The 17,358-nt window shown below is 37.9% G+C and overlaps 1 protein-coding gene across 1 annotated transcript in view; it reads left to right on the forward strand.

Moving 5' to 3' along the window:
- The first annotated feature begins 2,626 nt into the window (after positions 1-2,626).
- RAB3GAP2 (RAB3 GTPase activating non-catalytic protein subunit 2) overlaps positions 2,627-17,358 on the forward strand; it is an 88,213-nt gene continuing 73,481 nt past the window's right edge. Inside the window, exon 1 of the mRNA XM_068541801.1 lies at positions 2,627-2,866. Coding sequence (XP_068397902.1) covers positions 2,752-2,866 — 115 coding nt within the window. The 5' untranslated portion in view covers positions 2,627-2,751. The remainder of the gene's footprint in view (positions 2,867-17,358) is intronic.

A 17,358-nucleotide genomic window follows, 5' to 3' on the forward strand; every position in this document is an offset into this window, starting at 1 on the left:
CAGCCTTCAGCCTCTGGCTGCTGTTAAAGACTGGCAAGGCCAAGCCTCTAATGCTCAGTGAGTATCTCTCTTTGAAAGACAGTTATCCATGCTCTAAGTCACAATAACAGATATTGGAGAGAGTTCACATCAGTCCCCTCTTGCGATTGTTTGGTCACAGTCTCTTCCTAGCTTCTGAAGTCACACCTTAGAGAGACACTGTCTAGGCTGGGATATGGAAAGCCTGCACATTTTCTGCAATGTGCTTCCTTATAGCTGTGTGGTTAGTGATATTCACTGTGTAACACAATCCTCCCACGCTCCACAGAAACCATGGCAGCAGAACTCCAGAGGCATCCCGCTGCAGCTTTAGAACTTCCCCGGGGGGAAGAGTTCAGTTCATGAATATGAGGTAATTTCTGTGAAGGGTATTTAAAGCCCTTAAAAACATTCATGAATGAGTCTTTTCAATACTACTTGGAAGGAGGTCGGGGACTTCACCATTGAAACCGAGCAGTAATGAAATTCAATGTCCGCCACACAAGAGATATGAATGCCTCAGGGCAGAACAAAGACCAGCTGAATCAGCCAAGGGCAGTTACTTCCACAAAATGCATTTACCTGAATAGGAACTTGAAGGGTTTTCAAGGAATGACACTGTGTCCTTTCCAAAAATATCATGTGTTCTTTAGTCACCATGTAAAACTAAGAATCTAAATTTTATTCTAGTTTGGTCTTGATGCCATATTTTACGGTTTAATCATCAGGGCTGGATGATCTGAGGAAGCATTGCATTTTTTCAGATGGAAAAAGGAAGCAGTGAAAGCTTGCCTTTTCTACAGGCTTTGATTTTAGAATTATAGCTCTCTGATGCTGAAGGAACTTTGTAGCACATCTAAACCAACCATATATTTTAGAAGTAAAGACTGGTCCCTGTTCATCTGATAACATAGAAATTATCCTATTTTGTGAAAATCATTCTACTTTAGAAACAGGAATTAATGAAGTAGGAATCTGGGCACTAAATCACAGTTGTTATATTATTAGGACTGAGTGGGCACACAGATCTGACAGAAATGAATGCTCTGGACTTCATCTATTTGCCTTCAATTTACTTCCATCCCATTTTTCTGTTGTACAAAGTAGACGACCACTTTAGGTTTCCTTTGGAAAGCTTGTGAGTGTCTACATTTCTTTATGCTAACATTAAAATAATTCCTTTGCACAACAGAAATTAATCCATTGATCTAAGAAAGAAATGGAAAATTTTATTTGAGCCACATTTCAGTATTATAACCCGGGAAGAGCAACTCAGAATGCTCTGAGAACTGTTCCGCCAGTTAGAAGTCCAGGCACAGTTATATAAGTGTTTTTTGAGACAGAGGACTGTACATCAAATGACATATTATTGACAGTTTACATAATCCAGATCTAAGTGCCATGTGACCCCTTACAAGATCAAGAAGGAATGTTATCTTTTTTGGTTTTTACTTTTTAGAAAAATCATTTAAATGGACTTAAAGAGTCTTCTCAGAGACACACAGATAAATTTCTTCGTTAAAAAAATGAGATAAGACACACTTTTTCAGGATGGCATTGTGACTACCTAATTGGACAATGTGTGGAAAAATACTCTAAAAAATATATAGTTCTTTGTAAAAGAAGCGGGTTGTTCTATTTACTTTATGTACACATTCCATTTATTCCTCCAGCAAGTATTTATTGAGCTATGTGCCACGTCTTGTGCTATACACAGGATATAAAGGGCATGAAATGACATCCCAACCTTCAGGAGCTTATAATGAAGTCTGTTCCTGATCTTGGCAACCCTCCACCTCCACCCCAGCAAAACAAAGCAAACAAAAAACAACTAGGTGAGGTTCCCTGTTATGTTGTCACAGCACTTTGAACTTACTTCTTTCGTTCCTGGCATTATCACAATTTGAGTTAAATAGGTGAGTAAATAATTGCTTACTACCCGTGTCAGCCACTAGAATTTTGAGCTCCATGGAACAAGTATTTCATCTCTTTTGTTCTCTGCTTTATACTCAACGCCCTTGCGTGACTGACATAGAAAAGAGGAGGAATGTATTTGTTGAATGGATGGGTGAACGAATGAATGAAAGGGAAAAATGCATGTCGAAAACATGAGTACAATACAGTATAACACGTACTATATTAGGCGTGCACAGGATGACAAGAGGATTTACAGGAGGAGCATTTAAAGCTAGGCTTGAGCGGGCTGATTTCCAGAAGGGAAATTAATCTTTTCAAATTCAAGATACTTGCATGATACTGTCCCCCACTGGCCTGCCAGTAGCTTAACAGGGATTATTCTCGGAAATATCAAGATCATGCCAATAGTAGGCCATCAAGAAGCTTGGTTAAATGACTCAAAGGCCGGCGCGGACAACGTCCAATTAGATCATCTCTGGCTAACAGCCAGAATGAATAAAAGGGATCAATCCCGGGTGCAAGAGCAGAACTGTGACTAAAGCCGGCTCCCAGCCTCCGCTTCGACGTTAGACCCCCGCTGGCCGCCGCTGGTCACGTGACCCGGGCCGCGGCAGCCTGGGCGCCTGGGCCGTCCCGCGCATGCGCAGTGCTCCGGGCGGCGGACCCGAGGGTGCTGACAGCTTCCGGTTTGGTTTCCCCGTCCCTGCGTGGCTAAAGCTCTTCAGGCTCCGCGGTGGCGGCTGTAGCAGCGGCGGGGTGGCGGGGGGCAGGGCGTGGTGAGGTAAGGTGAATGCCCGAACAGGGTTCCCCGGAGCCATGGCCTGCTCCATTGTCCAATTCTGCACCTTCCAGGACCTCCAGGCCGCCCGGGACTTCCTCTTCCCTCGTCTGCGGGAGGAGACCCCCAGCTGCACCGTGAGGAGGGATCCCAGTAAGTGCCCCCGCCTCGCCGCTCCCTTCCCCGCCTCCGCGCGCGGGACCTGCTCGGCGGCGTCGGGCCTCCCACCCCCTCCGCCCCTTCTACCCCGCGGCTCCTAGTTGCCCCCGCGCCGCCTCTCTTCTCTCTACGCGGATCCCTTGCCCTCCTCGTCCTGAAGCCGCCTCCGCCCGTCCTGGCTGCGTCGTTGCTGTCTTCCTCTCGCCTAAGCCACTCCGCCCTCTGGCCAAACACTGCGTCTTGCTTCATCTGGTCTCTGCCTATCCCACTTCCCCACCCCCAACTAGTTGTCTCTCCTCCATCTCCTCTTCCTCCACCCCGGGGTCCCCTGTTACACTCTGCCTGCTCCGCGGTCGCATCCTCCTCCCCATTCCTTGCCAGCTGTCAGCGCTCTAGCCTCGTTTTGCCTCAACCCCTACGCTCCTGTATGCCTGGGACTGTGGCCTTCTGCTGCCTCCCCTTCCGACAGAGTTTATCATCGCCCACACTCTCCCTTCTTCCATCCCCTTTCCTCCCATTCACATTTAGAGAATAAGTGATTGACAAGTGAGGGACTCCTAAGGTGGCGAGTAGACGGCTCTCAACTAAGGAAAATAACCTGTCAGGGAGTGAGAATCCGCACCAGGAACTAAAGTTACAGTAGCATGGCCATGAAAAGTTAATTTGCTTTATTGAGATGAGAAGCCGTCCGCCTGTTTTTATCATCAAACAGTGTGACTTGCCCACGTAGTATGAAATCCCAAGTCTGGTTTATTGGCTACTGCATAGTTCCTCAGAATTTCCTACATTTCTCCTATGGAAACGGTGTGTTTTTTTGTGTTTGATTTCTTCATATTTCCACTCTGCTACAAAGCCATATGTCCAGAGCACATTTGGCTTTGTAGTATAGTGCTTTTACTTTGTGCTATACTGGAATGGTGATGAAAGGCCCACTAAATAAACTCCTTCCCTTTTTTAAAATTTAGAAGATATCAAATCAAACCTACTTATGAATATTTACTCTGTGCCAGTCAGTAGTGCTGCAAATCAAATAAGGTTGGTGGTCTCTGCCATCTAAGAGCTTATAATTTGCTGGGACAAATAAATTAACCCCTTGTTAATTTATATATATCTCAATACAGTGTGATTGAGATATATATATATATATATATGGCACTAGGGGATACTTCCTTGAATTGGAGGTACTTAGGCCTACCTTTGAAGTAGTAGTTAGATGAATAAGGGAGAGGTAATAGCATATGCAGAGGAAGGGAGGCCTGAAATGGCATGATATTTAGAGAGCTAAGAAAGGCTGAATGACTGAAGAGGAGAATATGAGGGAAAGGGTTGGGGTGGGGGGTGAGCTGTAAAGGTAATAAGGAGCTTGATCACGAGCCTTCTGAAAGGAGTGGGATGCATCTGAAAGACATTAAGCAGAGGAATGACGTGGTCAGATTTGTACTTAAAGTAATCAACAAAGTTTTTGAATACCTGTTTTGTGCTTTGACAGCAGTGTGGAGGAGAGATAGGAGGCAGGGAAATTGGTTGGGAGGCTATTCCAATAATCCATGCAAAAGTGATGCGAGCTTGAACTAAAGTAGGTTCAGCAGGACTTGAGAGCAGGAGGTAGATTAGAAAGATATTAAGGAGGTAGAATCTACAGGACCTAATGAGGATCTGGTGCTAGGGGTTGTAGCTGGTGAGGGAGAGGGAGTTGAGGATGCCTTTGGCTTTTGGCTCGGGCAAAGGTTTCTAATGAAGGGGAATGAAGGAAACACGTTTTGGACCTTTTTCATCTTAAATGTTTGCAGTTTGTCCAGTTTTCAATGTATGCAGTGAGTCCAGTAGAACAGGTCTAAAACTTAGTAAGTATCCCTGGGCCAGAGGCATTAATTTGGGAGTTACCAGCGAAACGTGTCAGTCAGTCTCAAGGGTTATGAATATAGTGAAATGAATGCAGGACTGAAGATGTAACCATAGAGGAGCACTGAAGTTTAAGAGTCAAATAGAGATTAATGGGAAGAAGACTGAGAAAGAGTAACAGAAAGAGAAGAAACCCAGGTGAGAGTAATGCCCCAGAATTGAGAGAGGATTTGATGAAGGGAAGAGTGGTCCGCAGTTGCAAATGCAGCAGAGGTCAGCTAGGATAAGAATGGAAAAGGGCTCACTGGCTTTGGGAAGGTGGAGGTGACTGGGACCTTAGGACAGCTTCAGTGGAAGGGTTGGGGGCAGAAAGCATATTTACCAGATATTGAGGAGTTAAGAAGTGAAGTTGCCTATTTCAAGGAGCCAGGTTGTGAAGGATGGTGAACACAGGACTGTAGACGGGGGATGTAGAGCGTGGACACATTTTCTCTATCCCATTCCCACTCGCCTGGTCCAGGCCACCATCTTCTCTCACCTGGGCGATGGCACTAGTCTTCTTTTAACAGATCTTCCTGCTTCTACTCTTGGTTTCTTTTCTTTCTTTCTTTTCTATATATAATAGTTTGCATCTACTAATCCCTAACTCCCAGTCCTTTCCTTCCCCACTGCTCCCCATGGCAACCACAAGTCTGTTCTCTGTATCTGTAAGTCTGTTTCTGTTTTGTAGATATGTTCATTTGTGTCATATTTTAGATTCCACATATAAGTGATGTCATGTGGTATTTGTCCTTCTCTTTCTGACTTACTTCACTTAGTATGATAATTTCTAGGCCCATCCATGTTGCTGCAAATGGCATTATTTCATTCTTTTTAATGGCTGAGTAATATTCCATTGTATATATAAATATATACCACATCTTCTTTATCCATTCATCTGTCAGTGGACATTTAGATTGTTTCCATGTCTTGGCTATTGTAGGTAGTGCTGCTATGAACATAGGGGTGCACGTATCTTTTCAAATTATAGTTTTGTCTGGGTAAATGCCCAGGAGTGGGATTGCTGGATCATACGGCAACTCTATGTTTAGTTTTTTGAGGAACCTCCATACTGTTCTCCATCGTGGCTGCACCAACTTACATTCCCACCAACAGTGTAGGAGGGTTTCTTCTTCTCCACACCCTCTCCAGCATTTATTATTTGTAGACTTTTTAATGGTTTCTTGTAATTTGTAGACATTTTAATGGTTTCTTATAGTTAGTTACCAAAAGCAGTCAGAGTGAACTTTTAAAGACATAATTTAATCATAACAGTCCTCTCTCTGTAACCCTCTTTGTCTTTCAATTGCACTTAATATAAAATCCGAAGTTCTCAAATGGCTTACAAGGCCCTTGAGGCCCTGCTTCCTGCCACTTCTTGCACCTCATACTCTTCTCCCCTCACTTCTTACGCTTCAAACACACTTTTTGGTTGTTAAACCAGTCAAGCCCATTCGTGCCTGAGGCTTTTGCCCTTGCTCTTGTCCCTGCATTGGATATTCTGTGCAGATCCTTGCGTGCTCGGTGCATCTTGTTCAAGTCTCAACATCTCAGGGAGGCCTTTTCTGACCATCTAATCTAAAACAGTCACCCCCTACTCCCTTGTTCTCATTTGTCACTCGAAATCATTTCATCTTGTTTATTTTTCATCACCAAGTCTATACTGTCCAGTATGGTAGTCTCTAGCCAGAACTAGCTGTTGAAATGTGGCAGGCGCTACTGAGGAACTGAATTTTTAGTTTTAGTTAATTTTAATTAATTTAAATTTAAATAGTCAGATATGGCTAGTGGCTACCACATTGTATGACACATTTATAAATGCTAAAAGTTAGGCACCAACAGATTGAATACTTGTCCAAGGTCACACAATGAAGGGTAGCCTTAGGCTATGAACTTGATCCAGGCATTTGGGAATATAGTCATACCCCAGACATCTAGATTAATTTATAATATGCCTATGGGTTTGCAAATATGATTTAATTTATTACCCTTTTAAATAAAACCATAGCATATGTATGTTGGTATTATTGTGGCTACCAGCAATTCAAGCAGAAAAAAAATGGAGAAAGAACCTCTTAACCGGTGAGCCCCTTTGCCAAATCTGTATTTTACAGTTAGAATGGTGCTTTAATTCAGAAATGAAAATCAGAAAAATAGCTTGTCCTATTGTAGATGGTTTACTTGGAATTCTTGAAATGACTAGGACTACAGATTTCAGTAATCACTCCAGGCCATCTTTTACAAAACATCAGGCTTTGTAAAGAGCTCATCATTAAGAAAAGCTGAACCTAAACTTTTGTGAGGGTGAAAATTTAGAGTAAGAATGAAGTTATGGTGGTGTTTGGCTTTGCTTTTCTTCACTTTATTAGTGTTGTAAATGATTACTTTATTGGGAAGTAGAAATCATGAGATCATTTTATTTAGCTTATATAGTTTTAATTTCTTATACCCGTTCATCTCTAGAGGGTATGTAAAACCAAAAAAAAAAAAAAGAAAAGAAAACTCAATTACTTGTCATGATTTGTCCTAGGCAATTGATAATTTTGAAGACTTATCTATTAGTTTAATAATTTTTTAATTTTAATGTGGATAGCTGCCATTGACATAGTGATACCTAGTACCTGGGCACCCAGATCTCGATACTACTCTTCTATATTTGAATTGTCAGAGAATAACAGTATGACTTTACGTTACTTTGTATCATCAATTATAAAATGAGACTGTCTTCTATTGCTTTAAAAGAGGTCTTGAACCCTACTATTTCCCAGTGTTTACATTAGTGATAAATATTTATAATTGGTTCTACTCAATCTAGTGCTATCTATTTAGACATAAAATTTGGTCTCATACTTTGAAATTTTGGAGATGGGCAATAGTATGGGTCCCCACCTGGCCTACAGTGACATAATTTCCAGGGAGATTGGATTTCTATACCAGAGCCGTCTGATATTTATAATTGAGTTAGGCAAAAGAAAGGAGAGAAGGAAGGAAGGAAAGAAAGATAAGACATGTACAGAGAGGGAGAATCAAAATATTTGGAGGTAATTTAGGTATCATAATATTGTGGCTCTATTAATTTACCTAATAGTAAAATAATTTTCTGTTGCCATACTAATGAGGTAGAGCAGCTTTCCCTCTTGCCTCTTTTATCAGAAAGATAGAAGAAGGTAAAGCATACAGAGAATTACCTTGGAGTCATCAATTAAAGTCACGTTTCTGTCCAATCACTGAGAAAAGTATGCTTTTTAGGATAACCTAAAATCATGGAATCACTTTGGGATATTATAAATGGTGTAAAGTACCCACTTTTTTATACTGAGTGAAAATGCTTTCTTTTGTTTGTGACCATAGTGGGGAGAGAAAAGTAATCTGAAAGTAAAATATTTATAGGAATTTCAGAAAATTTATAGAGGTATTGGATTTCATTAGCTATTTAAAATTGGAAGAGGATCTTAGAGATAAATATTTGTCAGTGACAAAACTGACACATGAACAGTCTAATTCCTTTATTCAGCTAATATTTATTGAGCACCTACTGTGTACAAAGTAGTCTTAAACGTAAATAAAATAAGTCCCTCTCCTAAAGGAGCGTTCAGCCAGTAAATGAGTGTTAGAGGTGTTATGCTATAATTTGACACGTGATGGTGGAGAATGAAGGAGTGTAAGTTCACGCCGTTTAGGGGACTCAGGAAAATCTTCACAGAGGAACTGTTATTTTCACCATGTCTTAATAGTTTAATAGAGGTCCATCAGGTGGAGAGAAAATGGTCAGGCAAGGGATGTGAAACAGCATGGGGTTCAGAAAGATGCAGATAGTAAATTCTGGTGGAAGAGTGGGATAAAGCTGCAGAGATTGGCAGAGGAGTTTAGATTTTATGCAATAGCAAGGAAGTAAGAATACCTTGGGAATTACAGGGAAATTTGCTAAAGTTTACTTGGGAACAGATAGTTTTAAGTAGGTCAGCTTCCAGATGCACCTATATAAGTGCCTACTTTCCCACCCTACCTTCTCCTGTTTACTAAACAAAGGCTCACCTCTCACACATTTTAAATATTATTATAGTAAGTTGCTTCCAAGGCATTTAAGAAAACCTCCCCTTTAAGGCACCATAAACTCCCCCATCCATCTTAACAAGAGAGTTCCAAATAATTTTTGCTATTTATGTTTAATAATTATTTGTCAACATTTGTGATAATGTATGTTGTTTTTCTCAGTTATCTGCTTCTAATAATAATTGCAATAAGTCAAGTAAGAAAACTTTTAATACTTAGAGCCTTTGATCCCAAGAAAACTGCTTTTTCTCACTTCTTATCTGTTTTTGCGGAGAAATTTTTGGACTGATGATACATATCTATATTATATTAGAATAGCATTCTGTGGAGGAAGTGAATGGAAATAAGAATTACTCTTAGAGAAGATAATCATATTTTTTAAATGGGTGTTTGTGGGTAGTATTTCCCAGTAGTATTTAGAATCCACTGAATAAATTTAAAAGGATGATATAAATCTATATTGAAACATCCATGTTTAATATATCAGAAATTACATTTTTTGTGCAAGGGATACATATTATTGAAAAACTCTTTTGGGGTGTGTATAATCAAAAAGTTTGAAGACGTTCTATAGGGCTGTCCTTCCCAATCTTTTTTTTTTTTTTTTTTCATCATAGCATGCATAAAAATGAGACCTACGCCCTGAATAGTGAAAACAATTTTGAAGAAGGAGGAAAAAGTTGGAGTACTTCTACTTCCTAATTTCAAAACATATTGCAAAGCTACAGTAATCAAAAGTGTGTGGTACTGGCATAAAGACAGACAAATAGGATAATGGAATAGAGAGCTCAGAAATAAGCCCTTGTGTATATGATCAGATGATTTTTGACAAGGTGTCAAGACCACTCAATGGGGAAAGGACAGTCTCTTCAACAAATGGTGTTGGGAAAACTGCATATCCAAATACAAAAGAATGAATTTGGACCATTATCTTACACCACATTCAAAAATTAACAAAAAATGGATTAAAGACCTAAATATAAGACCTAAAACTATAAAACTGTTAGAAGGAAACATAGGGGGAAAACTTCATGACATTGGACTTGGCAGTGAGTTTTTGGATATAACACCAAAAGCACAGGCAACAAAAGCAAAAATAGACAAATGGGACTATATCAAACTTTAACACTTTTGTGAATCAAAGGCTGCAATCAACGAAGTGAAAAGGCAGCCTACAGAATGGGAGAAAATGTTTGCAAATCATATATCTGATAAAGGATTAGTATCCACAATATATCAATACAAAGAACTCCTACAGCCCAACAACAGTAAATAACTCAAGTAAAAACCAAGCAAAAGACTGGAGTAGACATTTTTCCAAAGATGTTATAGAAATGGCCAGTAAGCATATGAAAAGATACTCAATATCACTAATCATGAGAATCACCAGCTTGGCTACTATTAAACAAAAACAAAACAAAACACACAAACAGAAAATAACAAGTGTTGGCAAGGATATGGAGAAATTGGAACTCTGTACACTGTTGGTAGGATTGTAAAATGGTACAACTGCTATGGAAAACATTATGGAGTTTCCTCCAAAAATAAAAAAATAGAATTACTGTATGAGCAGTCCCATTTATGGGTATATACCCAAAAGAATTGAAAATAGTGTCTAGAAGAGATATTTGCACACCCATGATCATAGAGGGACATTCATAAAAGACAAAGAGTAGAAGCAACCCAAATGCCCATCGATGGATGAATGGAATGGGGTATATACATACAACGGAAAATTATTCAGCCATTAAAAAGAAGGAAATCATATCACATGCTACAACACGAATGACCTTGAGGACGTTATGCTATGTGAAATATTCGCCAGTCAAAAAAGATAAATGCATGGTTCCATTTATATGAGTTATCTAAAGTAGTTAAATTCACGGAAACAGGAAGTAGAATGGTGGTTACTAGGAACTAGGGAGAGGGAGAAAAGGGGTCTTGTTTAATGGGTTTTACAGTCTCAGATTTGCAAGATGGAAAAGTTCTAGAGATCTGTTTTATAACAGTGTGAATATACTTAACATTACTGAACTGTACACTTAAAAATGGTTACGATGATAATTTTTATGTTATGTGTTTTTAACATAATAAAAATATATAAATTAGTATGGTAGTAAAGAAATGGGTCATAAAATGTAAAACAAAGCTGTTCATGGTGGGAGGTGACCTGCTAGAGGTTCCAGTAGTCCCAGGCCCTACTTGGCTGTCCTGAGAGCTGAGAGGATCAATATCTTGGCTCACCTGTAACCCATTTGCAGTTTACTGGGAATCTCTGCTATAGGCAGAGGGTAACCATTGGTGGTTTTAAGCAAAAGTATAGCATTTCAAGATTTGAGTTGCAGAGAAATGGATTTGGGGTCTCTGAAAAAGGTTGGGTAGTTCAAAGCTAGAGGTAGGTGACCATTTGGGAGCTGTTCATACAAGTCCAGATCAGGGCCTTCAGAAGTAAAGACAGGACTAAGGCATTAGCAGTGGTGATGGAGTTTGAAACTTGCTAGCTATAGCAGTGGCAACCTATGCAAAGAATTTGAGCTGAGAAACAGGATAACCAGGTTAATATTTTAAACACCTTCCTTTGTCAGCAAAGAAGAGAATGAATGGGAATGGTGGGTGAAAGTGGAAATAGAATGACCAGTTGGGTGGCCTTTGCAGTATCTTCCAAAAGGGGAGATAATCTTTTCCTTAGCTTGGTATTCTTCAGATGTTATTTAATGGTCTACACAGTGACAATCCTGGAACTATAAGACAGCAAGTATTTTTGAGTGACTACTATGCTAATATCATTTGGGACTTTTGAGACCCTAAATGAACTTTCCTCATGAGAGGGAATCCTTGAAACTCTACGGTGTCTGCCATGCCATATTCCTCCTTTGAAAAGAAGACCAGAAACAGTCCCTTGAACACAGATCACTTTTCTTTGTATCATGTGAGCATAAGCCTCACATATAAATTCCTCAGAAGAGAGAATCTCAGGTCAGGAGAGAGATAATTACCCATGATCACATTGCCTCTTTTTATTTTTTTTAAGTATATAAAATCAGACGTATAAGCTACCTTCTGGCTACTCCCATCCCACCTTCCAAATGTTAAAACTTTAGTATTATGCTGTCCAGTATAGTAGCCACTAGCCATATGTGGCTATGTAAATTTAAGTGTAAATTAATAGAAATTAAATAAAAATTCAGTTCCTCAGTCATACTAGTTACATTTCAGTGGCCACATATACCTACCTAGTGGCTACCTAATTGGACAGCACAGATAAAGAACACCTCCATCATTACAGGAGGTTCTATTATAAAGTGCTACCTTAGTGAGAATCTTCCAGACTTTCCGCTGAGACAATAACACACACATACCGCTTGGGTATTTTATTTATCTATTTTAAATTTTATATCATGGACTCATGCTTGTAAAATGTATATTCTGGAGCTTTTTTGGTTTACTTAGTTTAATGTCAACATCTTTTCAAGCTGTATATATAACTCTATAGCATTTTTTCCTAATGTCTGTACAGTATTCCAATGAAGACTCTACCAGGTTTTAGTTAACCATTCCCCTATCAATGAACATTTAGATTATTTCCAATATTTTTGCTATAACAAAATGCTCCAGTAAGCATCCTTATATATGCTTTTACCCATGATGCTAATATTTCTGTATGTAAATTTCTGGAATTGGAATTGCTGAATAATAGAAATTCACATTTTAATTGTTGATCATAGTTGCCAAGTTACTCTCAAAATTGGTCAGGTTCATTCCTATCCATGGTAAACAGAAGTGCCCATTTACACACTTACTTGTCATCTTTCTGTGTTATCAGTTTTTTTGACTTTTGCTCTTCTGATAAATGAAATGTGGTTCTTGTGTGATACTAAGATAATTATCAGACTTTATCTGTATTTTTTTTTAAAGCAGCAAGTAATAGCAAAATTGAGCCTGTATTGCAAGAATTTAGCTTAAATATAAGGCAAGTTTTCTCACAGGGACAATAATTGAATATTAGACTGTTCTAATAGAGGAAGGAAGGAAGGAAGGAAGATACTGAATTGGTTTTAGAATATGCAGAAATTAGCTTTGGTGAGCTGTGTTTATGTACCTTCATCCTCATTTACATTCCCTCACATTATTTTATGCTGCTTTGGATATAATAAATCAATAACATAATTTTGAAGTGGTAGGAAAGAATTATGTAAGTTCTATCTAATATATATAATATATTATTGCCCTTAGTGACTTCCTTTGAAAAATAAAATGAGTAGAAATAAGAATAGGGCATATTAAATTTCTTCAAGTCTACAGATTTGTTTTGTTTTGTTTTGTTGTTGCTTTTGTCAAGATAGGTCTAAAAGATTTCTTAGGTTTTTGAGCAAAGGAAGCATGCTTAGTTTTTAAACTTTAGAGCAGGAGGATACACTCTATTTCTGCTTAAAAATATTTTCAGTTCTGTCCTTTTGTGAATTGATTATCAGAACATTCTTCTTCTTCTGTGATACAGGAGGCCACTTATTTGACAACAGGAGTCATTAGAATTCCAGAACTGGAAGGGACCTTATAGACCTAGTCCGATTTAATCATGGTGTTTTGAAAGAAACTCCTACTTATTGAAAATGGGATGGCCTCGTCATTTTAGATTGCTGCATATTTTTATGTGCTGAAAGGAATATGCTAATTTGAAATTTATATTCCCATTTCCATTTCCTTAGAAATAGAAAAAGATGAATAATTCTGAGGCATAGGAAATTAAGCAGCTTCTCTGTTCTTTAGTCTTTTTTTTGGCTTTGTATTGCTATGTGATGCTTTCTGTGCCTTGGCCAAGAAGAGCCAACTAAAATTTGTTGCGCCCCTTGAATTATTTACAAGTCATAGGTTCTAGAGGTTCGTGCTCTTTATAGAAACAAGTACATTATCTCTGTTTTTTTCTTGTCTTAGAAGAACGGAAATGAATTTGCTTCAGCGCTAATAAGATCTTTTCTTAGACCATGGAGATTAAGTTTTCCTTTTCCTAACGTTTAAGGATTTCAGTTTCTCATTTACTTTTTGATCTTGACATACTCATATTGGAAAAAGTAAATACTGTCAAATTAATTGCCCACTTCTAGAATTCAGTTTCCTTTCTAGCTTCAGGTTCTTGTTAAATGAAAAACCAGTACTCAGTTTATGAGGACAGACTGTTCAGAAGCAAATCAGAATAATGTATATTTTAAATTAAATAGACCTATGGAAAGCAGAAGTTGAATTTCTCATTTAAGCTTTTGTTGGCAGAATAATTCATTCGTTGGAAATGTCCCTAAAAAAGACATCTGTAATTTTTTGATGATTGAATTACAGTGTTTCCTCTATAGTTTGAAGGTTTCAATGACTATAATTTGTCAAGTGAGAAACTGAACAGTTTTTTAATACTAGTATAATCTACTCTCCTCAGGGAAAAAATTCTCTCCAGAGGGAGTTGTAGTTCCATCTTACGAATGTATTTTAAAGTCATTGGTTTTATTCACTCAGGCAAAACATTTAACTTGATAAGGGTAAGAACAAGAGTTTATGTTTATGTTACCAATTATTCTAGACAGTTCAAAATAGTCCTCTTCAGTGATAGGTATAAAAAAAAGTTAAGGATTGAAAAGTCAAGTTACTAATCAATGAAGAGGTAGTTGCTTTTTGTTACTGTTACTTGTAACTTCATCTTGCTTGTTTTTATTTCTCTCTATATCATGTAAGTTGGTTGGAGATCAGCTTAGGAATTTTATTTATATAGAGAGCAAGTATGATTCAAGGTGTGGTATGAAATAAGAGTGAAAGGTAATTTCAGCAGATGAGGTCGACTAACAACATAATCTAAACTGGCAAACTTCTTGAAAGACTTAAATTGAATCCTCAGTGCAATCCTTGATTATCTGTGAATTTTAAGGAAAAATGGTTAAGAATGTGAAAAGAATAGAGTTTAAAGGAAACTCACCCCTCAAGAATGGTTTGCTCCCCACTTCCCCCCCAAAAAAGTTACAGATTCAAAACTAAGCAGAACTGTCTCTTGGACTTGGAAATGCCTTTTTTTTCAGTAAGTTGAACAGGAAATGAGGTGGGAAGGCCCAGTTAAAACATGAACCTTTGAAATATTTTGCTTATAGCTGATGCTGTCCTGATGTAATGTAGTCGTAAAATGACTGCTTTAGGAGCAAACATCTGGCACATGGTCATAGCACTAAAGTAACAAGACTAGGGAAGCAGTCTCATGATCTATTTTTAGATGTCTCCAATAGGCAATATTTGCTATTTTTAGCTGTTTTTAGTTATAACCTGTTTTATTCACTATTGGCAAAAAGAATATTTGCATAATAGAATACAGACAGAATTCAAGAAGGACGTGCGTGTTCTTTTCTCTCTCTCTCTCTTTTTTTTTTTTTTGCCTTTAAAATGGTATGGTAATTTATCTGGGGACTCAGGGTTCTTTGTAATTGTTTTTTTCTAGCCTACCAAAAAATTAGGTTGAAAGTCATACTTAATTGAATGAATGTGTTGGTTTTCCTTTATTGATGCAGGATCTTTTTAAAGTAATGACACAGTGTTGTTTTGAAATGTTGAAATATACATTGTATATGTGTGTGTGTTTATAAAATAAAAAGATCCATTAATCCATATCAGGCCAACTATTTTGAACTGTATTTCTAGAGGATCTTTTTTTACATAGTCAAATTCTGCCACTTAGACTTGAATTCGAACAAAAATACTCTATTTTTCCTATTCTTAATCAAAACTAAAGCTAAGAATTGTTTTTTAATTTTTTTCTTACTACCTAAAATTGAATGGAATGGAGAATTATCAAAATATATATATTTATAATTTTATATAGAAAGCTTATTTGAAAGATGGTTTTGATCTGGGATATAAAGTCTGCGTATATACAATTTATAAAACATAAAGTGTTTTTGTATTTCTCTGGAAATGTAAAAGGTTTAGAATCAACATTTGATTTGGTTACTGTATTTAAATATATTAATTTAAATCTTGATGCTTTGATCCCTATAAAGGGATATATGGGGAAGCATTTGGGTGAGAAGGTCATTTTATTTATATTCTAAATGGATATAAATATTTACTTCATACTTATAGTGTCCTTGAAGATACTTATATATGTGTGTGTGTAAGAGTTTATGTGCACACACAATATACGTATTCCCTGTCCTCCAAGGCTTAATGGTTAATTGTATAGACAAGATGTACATTTATGATAAACAAGTTAACAATGCAATAAATGACCCAACGCAGTTTATAATTAAGTTCTGAAAGAAAAATATAATCAAATGCTATGGTTTCACAAGATCATTGGTGGGTTCGAGAAAACGTCATGAAGAATTAATCCGAGTCCTGAAGGAGAAGTCGGATTTGGAGAGTTGGAGACAAATGGGAATGCATTTTAGTTGACAAATATGGGATAGGCAAAGGCAGAGAGTAGGAATGAGGAATGGGGATGCTGTATTTGGAGAGTAATCATTTTAACAGCCATTAAGGGTGTATATGTGCCAAGCACTGTTCTTGTAGCTGTATCAGTAGATACAGTTATTAACTCCATTTTGCTAAAGAGGAAGCTGAGAGGGAAGAGATTAAATCGCCCAAGGACATATGACTCTTCAGGGGTAAAGCTGGGTATCAAACCGGGCAACCTGATACCAGAGACCTAATAGTTGTTCTAGACTTGTGCTGTCTCAGTCTGTAGCCAAGAGCCACATGTGCAGTGGAGCACTCGAAACACGTCTGGTCCAAATTGAGATGTGCTCGAAGTGTAAAATACGTGTCAGATCTTGAAGTCTTAGGACCAAAAAAAAAACAATGTAAAATATCTCATGACTAACTTAATATTGATTACATACTGAAATAATATTTTGGCTATATCATATTAGATAAAATGTATTATTAAAATTAATTTCACTTGTTTCTACTTTTAAACTATGGCTACTAGTCAGTTTAAAATGGTATGTGTGGCTTGCATTATATTTTTATTGGAGACTGCTGCTAAAGACTGCCCACCAGTGAGTGAAGAGTCTAATTGAAGTGAAAGAATAGAAACAAGGGTGAGGGCAGGCAAAGGAAAAAAGCAGATTTCCGATCAGATTATTGGATTGGCATTGAAATTTATCCTTGAGGCTAGCGTTCCTCAGAGCGTGATCCGTGGACGGTCTGCCTCACGTTTTCAGGATGGGGTCAACCCTGAAACTTCAGTCATCCCCAATTCATTATTTTAGTCTCTTCCTTGCAGAGATTTTAAGGCTACCTAGAGAGGGGAATCTGCAGAAGCGACTGTAACTCTGGTTTTACAAAGGCAACGAACATGGATGCCATTTTCTTAATATTCTGATCAGTGTTGCTGAATTGGACTTCAGCAAAATAAAGGATACAGGCAGTTGATGACAGTGTCATTTAAAGAATTGCTTTCTGGAGACTGGATGGTTGCTACTTATTTATTTAATATATGGAGGGGAAAAAAACGCTTAAATTTACCCCATAACTTATAGCCTAGCCTTTGACTGAAGTGATTGCCACTTGGCTCATTAGGTGAA

This window comes from Eschrichtius robustus, chromosome 3 (assembly GCF_028021215.1).
Source record: "Eschrichtius robustus isolate mEscRob2 chromosome 3, mEscRob2.pri, whole genome shotgun sequence".
NCBI lineage: Eukaryota > Metazoa > Chordata > Mammalia > Artiodactyla > Eschrichtiidae > Eschrichtius > Eschrichtius robustus.